Source organism: Penicillium hispanicum, assembly GCF_028827665.1.
Source record: "Penicillium hispanicum strain IBT 35686 chromosome Unknown utg000003l_segment0_segment0, whole genome shotgun sequence".
Classification (NCBI taxonomy): Eukaryota; Fungi; Ascomycota; class Eurotiomycetes; order Eurotiales; family Aspergillaceae; genus Penicillium; species Penicillium hispanicum.
The window spans coordinates 141,690-157,846 of NW_026623195.1; the positions used below are offsets into that span (position 1 = coordinate 141,690).

The 16,157-nt window shown below is 53.0% G+C and overlaps 8 protein-coding genes across 8 annotated transcripts; 4 read left to right on the forward strand and 4 right to left on the reverse strand.

The window, feature by feature from the left end:
* Window positions 1–538: 538 nt before the first annotated feature.
* On the reverse strand, window positions 539–1,400 carry N7459_002455 (uncharacterized protein; the record flags this gene model as incomplete). Its single annotated transcript, XM_056941640.1, has 3 exons — window positions 539–639; window positions 708–1,028; window positions 1,268–1,400. 3 exons carry the CDS (start codon window positions 1,398–1,400, stop codon window positions 539–541), a joined length of 555 nt encoding a protein of 184 aa, XP_056801523.1.
* A 92-nt stretch (window positions 1,401–1,492) lies between these two features.
* Window positions 1,493–1,717, reverse strand: N7459_002456 (uncharacterized protein; the record flags this gene model as incomplete). Its single annotated transcript, XM_056941641.1, has 1 exon — window positions 1,493–1,717. The coding sequence occupies one exon, from the start codon at window positions 1,715–1,717 to the stop codon at window positions 1,493–1,495; it is 225 nt and encodes a 74-aa protein (XP_056801524.1).
* A 779-nt stretch (window positions 1,718–2,496) lies between these two features.
* Window positions 2,497–3,196, forward strand: N7459_002457 (uncharacterized protein; the record flags this gene model as incomplete). The annotated part of the gene is made up of 2 exons (XM_056941642.1): window positions 2,497–2,719; window positions 2,772–3,196. 2 exons carry the CDS (start codon window positions 2,497–2,499, stop codon window positions 3,194–3,196), a joined length of 648 nt encoding a protein of 215 aa, XP_056801525.1.
* A 542-nt stretch (window positions 3,197–3,738) lies between these two features.
* On the forward strand, window positions 3,739–4,806 carry N7459_002458 (carbon-nitrogen hydrolase family protein; the record flags this gene model as incomplete). Its single annotated transcript, XM_056941643.1, has 3 exons — window positions 3,739–3,783; window positions 3,869–3,957; window positions 4,014–4,806. The coding sequence occupies 3 exons, from the start codon at window positions 3,739–3,741 to the stop codon at window positions 4,804–4,806; spliced, it is 927 nt and encodes a 308-aa protein (XP_056801526.1).
* An 885-nt stretch (window positions 4,807–5,691) lies between these two features.
* Window positions 5,692–8,259, reverse strand: N7459_002459 (dynamin-like GTPase vpsA; the record flags this gene model as incomplete). The annotated part of the gene is made up of 7 exons (XM_056941644.1): window positions 5,692–5,860; window positions 5,914–6,007; window positions 6,055–6,313; window positions 6,368–7,009; window positions 7,072–8,031; window positions 8,111–8,180; window positions 8,237–8,259. 7 exons carry the CDS (start codon window positions 8,257–8,259, stop codon window positions 5,692–5,694), a joined length of 2,217 nt encoding a protein of 738 aa, XP_056801527.1.
* An 898-nt stretch (window positions 8,260–9,157) lies between these two features.
* N7459_002460 (H(+)-transporting V1 sector ATPase subunit A) lies at window positions 9,158–11,396 on the reverse strand (the record flags this gene model as incomplete). The annotated part of the gene is made up of 4 exons (XM_056941645.1): window positions 9,158–10,111; window positions 10,186–10,853; window positions 10,944–11,028; window positions 11,103–11,396. 4 exons carry the CDS (start codon window positions 11,394–11,396, stop codon window positions 9,158–9,160), a joined length of 2,001 nt encoding a protein of 666 aa, XP_056801528.1.
* A 1,450-nt stretch (window positions 11,397–12,846) lies between these two features.
* N7459_002461 (oxygenase MpaB family protein) lies at window positions 12,847–14,312 on the forward strand (the record flags this gene model as incomplete). Its single annotated transcript, XM_056941646.1, has 3 exons — window positions 12,847–13,098; window positions 13,174–13,983; window positions 14,052–14,312. The coding sequence occupies 3 exons, from the start codon at window positions 12,847–12,849 to the stop codon at window positions 14,310–14,312; spliced, it is 1,323 nt and encodes a 440-aa protein (XP_056801529.1).
* Window positions 14,313–14,500: 188 nt separating this feature from the next.
* N7459_002462 (Auxin Efflux Carrier superfamily) lies at window positions 14,501–15,906 on the forward strand (the record flags this gene model as incomplete). The annotated part of the gene is made up of 2 exons (XM_056941647.1): window positions 14,501–14,732; window positions 14,795–15,906. The coding sequence occupies 2 exons, from the start codon at window positions 14,501–14,503 to the stop codon at window positions 15,904–15,906; spliced, it is 1,344 nt and encodes a 447-aa protein (XP_056801530.1).
* Window positions 15,907–16,157: the final 251 nt, after the last annotated feature.

The window sequence follows — 16,157 nt, forward strand, 5'->3', positions numbered from 1 at the left end:
AAGATCCATTTGTCACGCTTCCTAGACCATAGACGGAAGAATCCAGTTTGATCAGATACGCGAAGCCTCAAATGAAAAATGTATCATCCATATTGAGGACCGCGAATAAGCTGGCTTTCCATGAGCTAAGTGCCCGTATCATGCTGATAATTAGGCAATAATGCCTGATTAAGCGTCAAAATGATCAAACTGGTTGCTGTTAAGGTACGCCTGGGCATGCGCCTTACCACCAAAAGACCACTAGATCGATCCTCTCTAGGATCGATAGCCTAGGCCCGATATAAATAGCGCACGTAGTCGTTCCGACCGTAACAGTTGCTTTCCCGGTATCTGTGTTGATCTTGGACTTTCGAATTGACTCCTTAGAGACATACCCTTCATCAACGTGTTGGAGGTACTCGTGTTGAGACGAGAGCCTCAACAATGGGAGGTCACTCCGATCATCCACGACAACATCCATCCCGTCCCGGCGTCGACCAATTTACCCCGCCCTTCCACACCAAGGGCCGACATATCGTGGATACCTTAGACAATCCCATCAATTGGCAAGTATCAACTGGTACCGCGCGAGCGACGTCGACTTGGTGTTGGGGGAATTGGACGCGTGGCATCGGGACGAGATCGTAAGGTTGATCCGCACTCTAGGATTCAACAGTGTGCGATTACCGTACGCGGATGAGATCGTGTACAGGAATCAGATGATTGACCCGGCAATAATCGCTGCAAATCCAGACCTCTTTCAAGAGTCCGCAGACTCTGGGTAACGTTGCGCTGAAGATACTGGGCGATGGCAGCCACAAAGGCCTCCAAACGACTGTTGTCGCTGAACCCAGACTGGCTGATGATCGTGGAGGGCATCTCATCCGCCAACGATCTATCCGGCGCCAGGACGCGGCCCATGCAGCTCAGCATGCCGGACCGAGTGATGTACTCGTCGTATGTGTACAGATGATCTGGCTGAGGCAGCCTGACGCCCTTCTCTGGGCGGTCATACGAAGACTTTGCTGCGGAGATGTGGAAGAACTGGGCTTGTCTGGTGACCGAGGAGATAGCACCAGCGTGGGTGGGGGAGATCGGCACACCTGACTATCCCTCGGATGGAGACGCCAACTACTGGCTTCATTCGATACGATTTCTCGGCGAGGTTGACCCGAGCTGGAGTATTGGGAATGCACGCAAGGCCGGGGCGAGTGCGAGATTTATGGGTTGGTTAGGGACGGCTGGGATTGGGCGTTGGTAAGGTTGGATCACCGGCTGGATGACTTACAGCGACTGGGACGACAATCATCACCAGAGGAGACAACGAGGAAATGAGGGAATCCAAGAATGAGGAAATGAGCGGGCCGCATATCGACGGAGACGCGCTTTTGATATTCGGCGTCAGGGTCAATCACGCCCATGCAGGCGCTGCGGTGATTGGCGGCGGGCGTGGATGCCAGTGGGGAGGCCGGTGCACTCAGGCGCCAATCAGCGAGCTGGGAGGTGCCAAGCTTTAGAGGATCGGGTCCACTGGCTGCGCGTGGTTCTTCACCAGACCCGAATAGAGTCGGCGCTTCACGATTTCTGCCTGGCCGTGGTGTATATTAATCATGCTGCGTTGCCGGTCCCTGGCGACTTCTTTGGCCCATTTGCTCACGCCGAGCTCGCTGATTCGCTTGCTCGAAGGTTCAGGTACTCGATTGCTCGTAACGCCGTAGATGTAGATCTGCCCGGACATGGCTGGTGCCCCCTGGAGTGGTGCTCTGGCGGCTTATCTACAGCGTGCTCGCTGAATTTCTTTCAATTTTGCTTTTGCGCTGGTGTTGCTGCCCGTCATACTTCGCGATCTTCCGTTGTATAGAAGCTCTTGCTCCCGTCACTGGACGCAGTCCCGCTCACGATGCTAGAATGGGTGACTCGTTGTTTGCCGGGGTTTAGCATCATCGGACTGACGTTGCTACTGGTACTTGCCTTTTCTGATGCCCTCGACTCGGCGCTATGGAAAGGCTTCTCAGCTCCACCTCCCGTTAGTCCGTCCCAGGACGGCTGGTAGAGCGGGTTGAACCTGGCGCAGATAGCTTTCGTGGTCTATGCTGTGCTGATCTATTTACATATGTTCTGCTTCACTCTGCGCTTGGCTTGGTCAATCTTTCGAGCTACTGGAAAGACCCAAGATATCTTGGAAAGACGTTAGTGGGCGACAAAATTGGCATCGCCGCGGTCGGAGGGTGAGGAATACGCCGACTAGCCGATGTCACCAATTTCCTTGCCATCTCCGGACTCCTTCTTGACGAAGGTCGACAGAGTGGGGATAAGCGACGTGATTGACATTGCTGAAGACGAGCTGATCTATGGCGATCATTCTTCCCAATTACTGCGAAGATCTTCACACTCTGGAGACCACTCTCAACGTACTGGCGAGTCACCCACGGGCCATGTCGCAATATGAGGCGAGAAAGTCAGAGATGAGCAAGGGATTTCGAGGATGTGGCTCACTGAAGATAGGTGTATCTCGCCATGGAGCAAAAAGAGGTCGCTTCGGCCGAAAAGGCCGCCCATCTGATGTCGACCTTCGAGAAATCATTTCTTCACATGCGCACCACGTTTCACCCGTCAGGGATAGAGGGAGAGATTTCAGGCAAGAGCTCGAATGTGGCCTGTGCCGCACGACGGGTTATTGATATTCATCACGCGGAGCTGAAGATGGATTGTTGCAACGTGGTCGTCACTGTGATGGACGGTCAGTTTTGATGGATGAATGTCTCCACTGGTTCTCTGACTCTCATGTACAGCGGACACTCACCTTTCCCGGGACTACTTCACGGAAATCCGACGGCTACACTATGCCCATCTGACAGCAGCGGACCGCTCGATCTACTGCTGCCTCATCCTATTCGACCGCAATTCCCACGAGAGCCCGCTAGCATTCATCGGAATCAATGTCTGCTTGAGTCTGTACGAGCGATGGCACACGCTCCGCGTCCACTCGCGGATGCGGGACATGCGTGAGGCCAGCCTGCCCGACACGGGCTGTTCCCAGCGCGTCTGGTACCAGCCGCAATACCTCCTGGATCGCATCTGCTTCCCTATCGCGGGAACGATCTTCGGTGCCGTTCCGACCCTCCACGCGGTGTTTGCGCACTTCTGGACGGACCGGTTGGTCTATCGCGTAAGCAAGAAGCCAACATTCAGCCTGGACGCGGTGGGACTGGCATGACGTGCTCCGCCATTCGTGCGGTTGGCGTTTTGTGCCTATTTTGGCGTGATGTCTGCCCCTACCTAACTAGGGATAATATTTTCTGACTACTGGACCCTCCGTTATACAACGTTTGTCTTGTCGAAACCACGAAAGAATGGAAAGCTAATGACTAGGATACCCCGAGGACCACGTTCAAAAGACATAGAAGAGACTCTCTTTCGCGGGTGCTGCGACCCCACCGTCTCCAACGAGTTGGGGTCGTTGGGGAACTTGTTGATAGGATGAACTGAAGAGCATACGAATGGAGGGGGTGTAGATATATGTCGTGTGTATTACTTGACTAACTAGGGAAGGGAGAGTTTTGTCTTTTTCTCTCTGTTCACATAACCTATACGCACCGGTATTCTACTGATGGTTGGCCTGATATTTCTCTGATCTTACACTGAGGGTCGGCTTAAAGTCCCGCCGACTAGGCAATTTAACACAAGTATCAGACCTTGCGACACATTATTCTCTACTGTTTCTATCTTCGCACCTCAAGATCCCTCCACGATTGAAATATGGCTCCTACCCGTCGTATTGCAGTGATCCAATGGCAGATTAGGGTACGGCTTCCCAAATCGCAGTCGCGTTCCTGCTACCTTATCAATGACGCAAGTGATGGACTGGAGTTGATTCCCAGCTGATCAGGTATTGGACTTGGACTACAACCATTCCAAGGCCCGAGAATACATCACCGAAGCTGCCCAGAATGGCGCCGAGCTTGCTGTCCTTCCCGAGTAAGGGTTTCACATCCGATCTTGCTGGGGCTTTTCACACTGACAAGAATCCCCAGATACCATCTGAACGGCTGGGCCCCGCAAGATCCCCGCTGGGCAGACCAGGCCGGAGAGTCTGCCAAATACCTCGCCCGATACCAGTCCATCGCAAAGGACGCAAACATCTGCTTGGTTCCGGGGACCATCATTGAGAAGCACCCGGGCCCTGACGGCAAGGACCTGTTTCACAACACCGCCTATTTCATCTCCAACGACGGCACCATCCTCGGCTCCTATCGCAAGAAGAATATCTGGCACACCGAGCGACCGCATTTAACCTCCTCTGCAAGTGACCGCCATGAAGCTATCGACACCCCGATAGGTCGCATCGGCATGCTGATCTGCTGGGATCTGGCCTTCCCCGAGGCGTTCCGTGAGCTGATTGCAGATGGGGCCCAACTCGTCATCATTCCTACTTTCTGTGAGTACACTCGTGCCCTTTGTGCAATGGAAGATGGAATGAATCTGATTTATTCAGGGACTCCCAACGATGCCTCTGCCGAGGCCAAGCGCCACAACCCGGCAACCGAGAAACTCTTCCTCGAGTCCACCATTACATCCCGCTGCTTTGAAAACACCTGCGGCATCATCTTTGCCAACGCAGCAGGCCCCGAACCGAACTTTCTGGGTATATCACAGGTCACGCTTCCCATTACTGGGCCCGTAGCGAAGATGGGCAACGAGGAGGGAGTCCTGGTGGCGGAGATGGACATGGGGTTGTTGGATGTGGCAGAAGATAACTACAAGGTGCGCGCGGACATCCGGAGGGAAGACTGGTATTACACTTATCGGCATTCTACCTCGCAGTAGATACAGAACTTGATGCATGATTGCACTCGTCGCTGTAACAGTAGGAGAGGGAGTTAGAGCTATGTATAAAGCCATACCCATGAATGCTAGACTAAATATGAACACCCTGTCTGGCACGATTTCCGGACGGAAATTGCAGTTTCACTCCACTGCACGGGGACGGACACTCAAAGATGGGAGCGAGCATGGTTGGAATATATAGAAGCGGGCGGAGAGTGATATGTAGAGGAGAAAACACTACGGAGGTGTTGGCTATCTATCTGTATGCAAACCCGGAATGAAAGAGGCGACCTAGGCACTCGCAATATTTCCATTTAAACTACTCAAGGTAGATTGATCAAAAAGAATTGAAATTCTAGAAAGCAGCGCAACGTTAAAGACCAGGGTCACACAATCATTAGTCGATACAGTCGTCAGCCGCAATGAAGAAACACGCATTGAAGAACGAATAGACAGCAGACCAAGGGAAACGGTATAGAGCTTTCAAATTCGGTATCGGCGTCAGCAAAGGGCAAGAAAGGGCAAGAAGAAGAAGAAACAAATGAAAGAATCAACGAGGAAATACCCCCGTCATGACGGAACTCCATTCTCGAGACACGGCAGATGGAACAGAGAACAGACCCATCACTCGGTGAAACCGGCAGGCCCAGACAACAGAAGACCCCAGACCAGAGATCAGGAAAACAATATCTAAACCCCGGCTCGACGAAAGCATATGCAACCGGGAACGGAAGGGCGACCATGCAAAATACGAGTATAGTCAAGAATTCGCGTTTTTTGCAAAGTCACAAAGAAACAGGCGGGTTCCAAACCCGCCAACGCAAGTCAGTTCAATCATACAGTCGAGCCTCTTATTATTCCCCCTTGACCGGTAGCGGGCTGTCTTCACTGGACCTGGCTGACGATCTCACTGGCACGGCCAAGACTCTCGACCATCTGCTGGCACTCCTTCCGCCGGCGGATGGTGTAGTCACTCTCCTTCAATAGGTCGTCCAGCTCGTTGTTGCGGTACATTTGCTCCAGGAGCTCTGACTGCATCGAATCCTTGGTGAATCTAGGGATGATGTTAGAATTCCGACGATGAGTCTGACCAACTTGAATACATACTGAACCAAGGTGTACATGACCGCCTTGGGGACCATGTCGATCATTGTGCGCTTCACAATGTTAAAGTAGGAGGTAATGAGCAGCTCTGCGTGAACTATTAGCATGGTTGTTATAGCACCATCGGACGTGGTTTAAACTGACTGATAACTTCAACCTCAGTAGCCTCTCGCTCCGACAAGCTAGCCGAGGCCTTGAGAGTCGGGGGCGGAGCCTCCATCGCGGCCATCTTCTTCTTGTTCTTCGATGCCCAGAAACTGCCAAAGAATCCACCGCCATTGCTAGCCTCTCCAGTGGTGTCCAGAGACGGACTCTGGGCACGTGCGGGCAGAGGCTTGCCGGTTTTCGGGTCCACTTGTGTGGGCTTGGCCGCTTGCTGGCGCTCGTTCACAATAGTCATCGCCTGCAATGGGTTAGCTTGTCGTTCTGTAATGAAATGTTGTTCAATAATACTTACACGGTGGCCGTTCAGGAAGTCAGGGTGACCAGTGTTAATGTAAGTTGCCTCCATGGAGATGAGGTCCTTGACCAGCTTGTTGGTGGGTTCCATGCACTTCTTGAAGAAAGCAATGACCACAGCGTGGAACTTTTCCTTCAGCATCGGGTAGCGGCGGAACAGCTGCTTGTTCAGTAGCTGGCCCAGAATCCGTACCAGCTCATCATAGACCAACGAGATACACTTGATGCTAGGGTCTTCCAAACGCTTGATCTGCTGCTTGACGATCAATTCAAAGGCAGTGGTACCAACGAAGAGAGCCGGAGAGGAACCGGAGGAGTTGTAGAGGATGGTGCGAATGTCAATATCCTTGACCAAGTCGAAGGGATCAACGGCCTTGACACCATTCGAGTAGAGCTCGTGGAACACAAAGCTAATACGAGCACCGCCTGACAGCTCGATACTGGAAAGCTCCTGGTTGTTTCCTTCCAGGACAGTGCGGTACTCGTTGCTGAACTCGGTGATGATGTTGAGAATGATATTGGCGCTGTTGCCCAGCATGGAGTCGCCAAGTTGAGACAGCTCCGCGCTATACTTCTGGAGAGAGGAAGAAATGCGAGCCTTGATATCGGGCAGGGTTTGCTTGATGTGCATCATAAGGATCTAGGGTGTAGGGCATTGTGTTAGCTCGCCACGTGGTATTTTGGTTCATGCGGCAGACATACCAGGTTCAGCTTGCGGGCCAGGTATGGAGTTCCGCAGTACGAGGCCTTGTTCCGGTAGGCCTTGTGGTTCTCGAAGAAGTTCTTCTCATTCTCCAGAGCGTAGGCAATGGGACGCTTGTTTTCAATGTCCCGCTGACCACGGTTGACAACGGGCACATAACCCAAGCGCAGAGGAATAATCCGTCCAGCGAGAATATCCACAACGTCGGTGCCCTCGTCCATCAGATCGACCTTACTCAACACACCAATGGTGCGTTGACCCTCGGGGTCCACCTCACGTGCCAGCTTCAGGCCATCGGAGTTGGCCAAATCCTGGTTGGCAGAAGTCACAGCCAGAATGATCGCATTGGGCTTGCTAATATACTTCATAACCATATCACGAATCTGGCGCTCGATATCCTTGGGCTGGTCTCCGACAGGCACCTTGGTCAAACCGGGAAGATCGACCAGGGTCAGGGTGAGGACGTTGGGGGAATAGATGCGCAGGTTGATGGGGGCAGGTGAGATTCCGGCATTGCGGCCGACCTTGGTCTCCGTCTCACGCACGATCTCCTCCCGGATCTTGTTGAAGTCGTGGAACTTCTGACCTGGCATGTGCAGGAACTCACCATACTCGTCCACATTCGACTCGCTGTCCGTTGTCTCCAGCTTCTTGTCGCCATTCGCTTGCGCGGTTGCGGGCTTGTTGATAAGTTGCAGGATGAGAGGTCTCCGAGTAACAATACCGGAGCCACGAGGCAGGCTAGACGTGAGAGACATGGCGGTTAGCAATGGCTGACTGCGACAACTGCGGGAGGCATCCCCGCCACCGCCGTCCCAGGAGACTCGGCGGCGAGGGAGCCTTGGGGAGGGGGGGAGCGCATACAAGTCGCGGCCAACAATGTTCTCTAGTACTGAGCTCTTTCCACTCGACTGTGATCCGACAACAACAATCTGTGGCAGGTCGATGGGGTTGTGCACCTAAATTCAAGCAGCAGTGTCAGTCCGGGACGAAAGAAGAGGCCAGTGTTGCCACCCATGACAGTGGGAATAAACTCACGCCAACTGTCGAGAAGACATCCTGCAGCTTGTTGACGAGCGAGATCAAGCTGGGATCATTAACGTTTATGCTGCGCACGAGTTAGACCGCATCGGAGATAGAGGGGACAGGGGGGTTGATGCGCACGAGTAGCCAGTCGGGCTTGCCATGGCTGGCGAGGTTTGAGAGACTGGGGAACAAAAAGCAAGGGTCGAAAGGCTTCTATTCTAAAATCGAAGGTCAAACGAGAGGGCGAGAGAAGAGATCGGAGGTGAGTGACACCGAGATGGACGCGGAAGACTGTTTGTTGGCGAGTGTCCAGGGCGGTGATGAGAGTGGCGGGCCCGGGGCGGTCAGGTTAGTTACAGGTCGGGTACGGGATGATATGAGCCCTTTCGCTTCTACACATCTTCTAAGAAGTATCGGTGAGATGAGAGGGATATGAGATAAGGAGACGAACCTCAAATTGCTCTCTCTCTCTCTCTCTCTCTCTCTCTCTCTCTCTCGCTCAATAAACACCCTGGTTATTCAAGTATTTTGTATTTGATATCTGAGAAAATCATATGTTACTCTTCGGAGTATTATGGCCATCGGGTTACTACTTCTGGCCCTCGACAGGTTATACCAATCGATCACCACGGTGCCATTCACAATTACGGCTTGCTGATATTACCCAAGCCCATTCCGTAAAGCATCTTGACCTTCGTCGTTCTGGGGCTGCTAAGTGCAATAAAAACCCATAGATACAGGAGGCTTCCACATGGCGTACTGCGTAATCGTATTACCATGTTATCATAGGCAGCCGGGAAAGCGGCCAGGCACCGATCATCTGGCAATGGAGTATTGCGGCCGCCTGATGATCATTCCAAGGTCTCCAGCTCGGAACTCCAACACGTTAGGTCGGTGGTGCCTGAGCACTGCGAGCTGCGAGAATCAAGACGGAGTGAGAGGGGCACAGGTAGCTTTCTAAGAAAGAAAAATCGGTTGGAACATAACTACAGGGTAATGTGTTGCTAGACAGTGAACAAAGCCGGAAAAGAGAAAATGCAAAATGGCTGCCAACCCCGTCTACTCGTCCGATACCGAAGCAAACCGCTCTGTCATGGACTGCAGGATCTTCTCGTACTTGCCCGACACCTCAGCCTCGTCGTCGGGAACCTCGAACTTCATGCTTCGCAGCGCACTCTGGAGATCTGCAGTGGCGTCACGGACCTTGCTCCAGTTCTGGCCCTGCGCGATGGCCTTCTGGGCCTCGTCGTGAAAGCCCATGAAGGCCTTCATCATATACTCGGTCTTCCACAGGGGGCAGAACTGGTCGTAGTCACTGTAGCCGTTCTGCTGGAGGAAGTCGTCCTTGAGCATGGCAGCCACGTCCAGGGTGATCTTATCCGAGTCACCAAGGGCCGCCTTGCCGACCAGCTGAACGACCTGGTCGAGGTCTTCGGACTTGGAGAGCAGCTCACGGATCTGGTCACGCAAGCGAGGGAAGTCGGGATTGTGCTTCTCGTAGTAGGGGTCAAGCACGGCGTTGTACTTGCTGTAGGACATGGAGGTGTTCACCGAGGGGAAGTGCTTGCGTTGAGCCAGCTTCTTGTCGAGACCCCAGAAAACTTGGACAATACCCAGGGTACTGCTAGTGACGGGATCGGAGAAGTCGCCACCGGGGGGACTGACGGCACCGACAATGCTGACACTGCCGCTGCGCTCGGGGCTACCGAGCGCACTGCTGCGACCGGCACGCTCGTAGAAGGAAGCCAACTTGGCGCCCAGGTACGCGGGGAAACCTTGGTCGGCAGGCATCTCACCCAGACGACCCGAGATCTCACGCAGAGCCTCGGCCCAACGAGAACTGGAGTCAGCCATCATGGCGACGTTCTTGCCCTGGTCACGGAAGTATTCGGCGATGGTGATACCGGTGTAGATGGAGGCTTCACGAGCAGCGACAGGCATGTTTGAAGTGTTGGCGATCAGGCAGGTACGCTTCATGATGGGTTCCTTGCGGCCCTCGACATTGATGGACAGCTACCGAAGGGAAGTTAGTGATTAGCGCCCAGTTGCCACCCTCCCCGGGGAGCCGTCTGGGTAAGAAACCTCACCTCTGGGAAATCCATCAAGACTTCGGCCATCTCGTTGCCACGCTCACCGCAACCGACGTAGACAATGATGTCGCTGTTTGAGAACTTGGACACACTCTGGGAGATAACGGTCTTGCCGCATCCAAAGGCACCGGGAATACACACAGTACCACCCTGGACACTGGGGAACAAAGCATCTAGAACACGCTGTCCGACAATGAACGGTGCATCGGCGGTCAACCTATCACTGACCGGGCGAGGCACACGGACGGGCCAAGTCTGCATCATGCCGTACTCGCTCTTCTTGCCTTGGAACTCAACTTCCAACAGCTTCTCATCAACAGTATAGCTGCCGGCGGGGGCAATCCGCGTGATGGTACCTCGTGCGCGCGGGGGCAGTAGAATCTTGTGCTCGTTTACCAGGCTGTTCTCGAACACGACACCCCAGATGTCACCACCGGTGATGTGGTCGCCCACCTTGAAGGAGGCAGGCTTATACTCCCATTTCTTCTCACGGTCCAGCGCATTGACAGAGATACCGCGGGGGATATAAATGCCTTTGGACTTGTCGGAGATGGCACGGAGGGGTCGTTGAATACCGTCGTAGATCGTTTCCATCAAACCGGGGCCGAGTTCGACGGAGAGGGGCTTGCCCGTCCGAGTGACAGGGTCGCCGACGGTCAAACCAGCTGAAGTGGGAAGAGCATTCTATTAGCCATGTCGCCCGGGGGAGACTGTCGGGCCAGAGCATACGTGGCCCGGGGAGGAAACGATCGTACCGGTTTCTTCGTAGACCTGGATAGTCGCCTTGTCGGCTTCGATACGAATGACTTCACCGACGAGCAGGTCATGTCCGACATGGCACTAGAGATCATGGGGGGGTCAGCAGGGCCAGTCTTTGCCGGTTGTGGGGGAGGAGCTCCCCGGAGGGACCTTACCAGCTCATACATAGCACAGCCGATCATATGCTCGGCCACAACGACGGGGCCAGAGACCGAGAAGATCGAGCCATTCTCATGGCTTTCCTGGGAGACCATGATGGAGGTGGAATGCGTGGAGGGGGTGGACACGGGGGAGATGGAGGTGGTCGAGCTGGCGGAGGCGGGCGAGTCTGGAAGCGGTGGCAGCTCGGGCGGTGGAGGTGATGACGGCGTACTCTCGCCCTTGTGTCTGCTAATCAATTGCAGCAGCGACGGGCGTGCTTTGAGTCGAGGCCTTCCCAAGCCTAACATTCGCTGTGCTGATGGTTTGGAAATGATTGGGTTTGCGTCCGAGCAGGGTGGCCATGGCCAATGGCCAATGGACTAGGGTCCTGATGGTCGTGGAGTGCCCCCCCTAAGCCGTCATCCAATCCTCTTGCTTGTCCAGCCGTGGCATAGGCAAGCCTCCGATCGCCCGTGTTTTTGTTGCACAAACCACTGTGTTGGGTGCATATTGCTTGCCACAATATAGGGCTGGGCGGTGGATCTTGGTGATTTATCCTCTGTTCCTACATCACTCGTGAACGAAGCGTCCATACAGCCAAACGTTGATGTACAGTGTCCACCTCTTCCAAGAGCGGTGTTAGCCACGCATTGATGGTTCTCGTCCTGTAAAGCTCTCTGAATAGAGTCAGTGGATCATTCACACTTGATATTGTTTTGGTCAATCAATTACGACCTGAAACTGCCTCATGTGCTCTGCTCTCTCCGGAGTCTACAGTTTACACATGGCTCTAATGCCCATCACCCACATCCATGGATTCGTAAATCTATGACTTCAACTATGAACTCCTAGGATGCATAAATTGAATCTATGCACTTGACGTTTGTCTGGAGACCAAGCCGCATATGATGACTCGGTTGGGCCAATTGCTTTGAGTCCCAGGATATACGGAGTGTAAGTGTTGCGCTTAATAGAACGCCCCTTAATATAATACGTCTGTTGCAGCGTATCACCTTTTGAATAGCATTAAAAAGGGAAGTAAAAGGGTAGTATTATATTAGGCGGGAGTGCTGAATACCCTTCAATAGCTACTGCTAGCTATGTAGCTACATATGTAGATTCATGTGTAAGTACATATATCTACATCTTAGACGAATCAAGAATCTAAATAGGCTGCTGATAGGTTATATAGAATAATAGCTCACAGGAAAGCTGGTTCTTGAAGGGACCTCCATTCTAAGCCAATCATAGGGGCTATTAGCTACCTCCAACCAATCAAAAACGTTCAAATTTCCCCGGACGAAGGATTGGGATACAAGTCGCTCAGGACAGTTGCTGCCCGGCCCAATCATCTCCCAGAACATCCATCCAAGTCAACCAGGCTATCCAGCCATGGCACCGGAAAGTGTCGATCGCTTGTCACAACGGACTCACATGCAAAAGGATGCCAGCCCTCGCCCCTCTCTCGCTTCACCCCGGACCACGGGACCATGGTTGATGGTCACGGTGAGTGACCACGTTGACCATGGATGGCCGGCTTAATGTCTTCTCCTATAAATCAACATGGGAGACTTGCCGAGGGTGCAAAGTATCCTTAGATGTCTAACATTTTATCAAATGGTCGACTAGTTCCCTAGACTATCCACTTCCATTATGGCATTGACAAACCCTCGAAAGGAAAATAGCACTAAGTGCCACTACTGGGGGTATTCTTTTGACTGGACTGACCTGCATCATTCCGAAGACAAGTTGCGTCCCATGATTCAAACCTGCGACAGTCTGGCCGACGAGTGCGTGCAACAATTGAACAAGATCCCAGTGGACGATGGTTCGGACAGCAAGCCCTTCAAGAAAGATCTTTACAACATACTCCAGGACCATGTTGACGAGGACCCCAAGTACCAGGAGCTCTGGGCACAGATCAACACTGTCCCGGCATGGGTGGATTGGGCCCAGATCCAAAGAGGCCAGGACGTGTTCTTTCGATATGGTCTCCCAATCTTGAATGTGGTAAGTGACCATCCTCATCAAGAGATGTTTCATGGAAAGCCATCGAATTCAGAACTCAATATGTCACTAGCTAAGTTTCGAAAGCTTACTCGGCGGAATGTACGGATTCCTCACTCGCTCGAAAGGCTGATCAAAGTATATATACTGATCACTTCCAGGGGTGCGATGCGCGTCGTGGAAACCCTTGCGCGAACAGGTGGTTTCAGTGCCAAAGTAGTGCGTCGCCGACTCCTTGAAACACTTCAGCATGTCCTCCAGGTCCATAGCTCGGTCGACGGCATGAAGCCTGGGGGCGAAGGAAACATCTCGTCGGTCCGCGTCCGCCTCCTCCACTCCTCCGTTCGTCTGAAGATCTTGAGTTTGGTGGAGCAAAAGCCAGACTACTACGACATCGACAAATATGGCATCCCCGCCAATGACCTCGACTGTATCGGAACCATCAATACATTTTGTAGCTCAGTGGTTTGGCTGGGGCTGCCTCGGCAAGGGATTATCCTGAGCAAACAGGAAATTGAGGATTACATTGCTCTATGGCGGCTCGTGGCATATTACATGGGCACGCCTACAGAGCCTTTTGAAAATACGGCCAAGGCTCGCGCGATGATGGAATCCCTCTTGATTTCGGAGATTGATCCAACGGAGATTGGCAAGATTCTGGCCAAGAACATCATTCTCGGTCTTGAGAATACCGCCCCAGCATATGCTTCGAAGGAGTTTATGGAAGCCATGAGCCGCCTCTTGAATGGTGAGCAGCTCGCGGATGAGCTCGAAATCCCTCGTTCCAGAGTCTACTATCGCTTGCTGATCTGGGGTTACTGCTTCTGGGTGATGGGCGTCTCATACATCATCCCCAGGATTTCTTTCCTGGACCGGACTATGATCTCAGTGAGTCTTCTTCAATTCGGGTCTTGGAGAATGCACAGTTCATCGTGGATATCCAGCTGCGGCGCAAGTACTTCTACAAGATGATCCTAGACGAGAAGATGGGTCTAGGTAGCGAGTCTCGCTTCGACTTCAAATATGTCCCGACGCTGAACCGAACTACACGTCTGGGAAAACGACGAACTACCAAGTTTGAGAGACCGGGGATCGAGAGCCTCGCTCGATTGGGCCTTCTCGTGGCGTTGAGTGCAGTGATCAGCCTCGCCATGGGATTGGTATTCGTCGTGAGGGTGCTTGCTTCGAATCCGTTATTCCATGCTATTCGTGTCTGATCCCTAGTGAAATGGAACAATAATTTGCTTAGTTCCCGTATGAAGGCCGTCTGTTTTGAAATATCTTTCGTGCTATTATTGTGGTCACCATGACGCCATAGACTAGATGGGTAGTAACTTATAACTAAATAGGCTGCGACAACTCCCTACTGCGCAAAATAACATACAAGCCTCTGGCTGCGACCAGTATGGCCGACACCGGCTTGGGACCACCGTTTTTAGGTGCTCTACAAGCCTGCGTCTCCGTGTTACTCACCATGTGTTACGGCGTGGCCGCCCGTCGACTTCATCTGATCCACGATGCCACGATCAATGACATGTCCGGTTTGACCGTCAAGCTCTTTCTCCCCGCTCTGATTATTGTCAATCTGGGCCAGCAGCTTCACTTGGGCACCGCGCTCAATTACGCTCCTGTGATAAGTAAGAGTCGCATTTATCCGCATCCAACCAGTACTGATTCTCGCCCGGTGAGTCGATATTAGTATGGTCCATCATCTATACGTCTGCTTCCATCGGCCTGACGCATCTGATCTCCCGCGTCTTTGCGCTCCCCCAATGGGTGACGCCAGCATGCTCGTTCAACAACACCTCCTCCCTCCCACTCTTGTTGCTGCAGTCACTCAGCAGCGTGGGGAGTTTGCGACTCATTCTACCAGACAAAGAGGATATCTCGGACGAGATTGAGCGTGCGCAGAGTTACTTCCTGGTCTGCGCCGTTGTCAGCAAAACAATTGCCTACGTTGTCGGACCCAAAATGCTGGAAGACCGAGGAGACATGAACACGCCGTTCGCAGGCCCTGGAGAGCAGCATCGATTCGAAGAAGACGAGCAGTTGACTGAGAACACTTCTCTCCTCCCGCAACGAGCACAGAAGGCTCGACACGCAGCTAAGAATTGCATCCACTGGTTGACGCAGTGGCTCGGATCGTTCGTGCCGCATCGCGTGAGGCAAGAACTGATGGCGCCCTTTGGCTCTCCCTTCGCCGACGTGGCGATCTGCTGCACCATGCTAGGCGCGCTGCTGGGACTGGTTCCGGCGCTGCACCGAGCCTTCTTTGCGCAGAGTGAGGACGGCGGGATATTTCAAGCGTGGCTCACAACCAGCGTGCGGAACATCGGGCGACTCTTCACCACCTTGCAGATTTTCATGGTTGGGTGCAAGCTGGGCGTCACGCTCGAGCACATGGTGACCGAGCGTAATTCGGGGCCGACGCCCATGAGGGCTATCTCGACCATCTTTCTGGTGCGCCTGGTGGTGTGGCCAGCACTGAGCATCCCGGTGATCTACGGACTGGCAAAGCATACAGAGCTTCTTGGGAAGGACCCAATGCTCTGGTTCAGCATGATGCTGATGCCGGCAGGCCCGCCGGCACTGCTGATCTCCGGACTCGCGGAACTGGCGCAGGCGTCGGAGTCGGAGAAGATGGCGATAGCAAAGACATTGATGGTAGGCATTCATCCGACGGCCCTTCCTAATATTATGGAGCTTTGCTCATTGAATCTAGATCATGTATGCGCTTTCTCCCTTGATATGTTTTACCATCACGGGCGCAGTGAAGGCATCGGAGGCTGCACTCGATGGTTAACTATTTAACTAGTTAGTTAACCGGCCTTGATGACGTTTACAAGTCACTAGGGTGCACCCGATTCAGAAAGGGTGACTAAGAAGTAGATATTCTTGTAAAATACATTGGAAGAATACATTGGAAGATGATTATAAAAGATTTTATTAAGGTACGCCTAGGCGCGCGCCTTACCACTAAGCCAAAAACCCACTATATCGATCCTCTCTAAGATCGATGGCCCAGGCCCGATATAAGTTACGCACATAGTACTATACCCGCG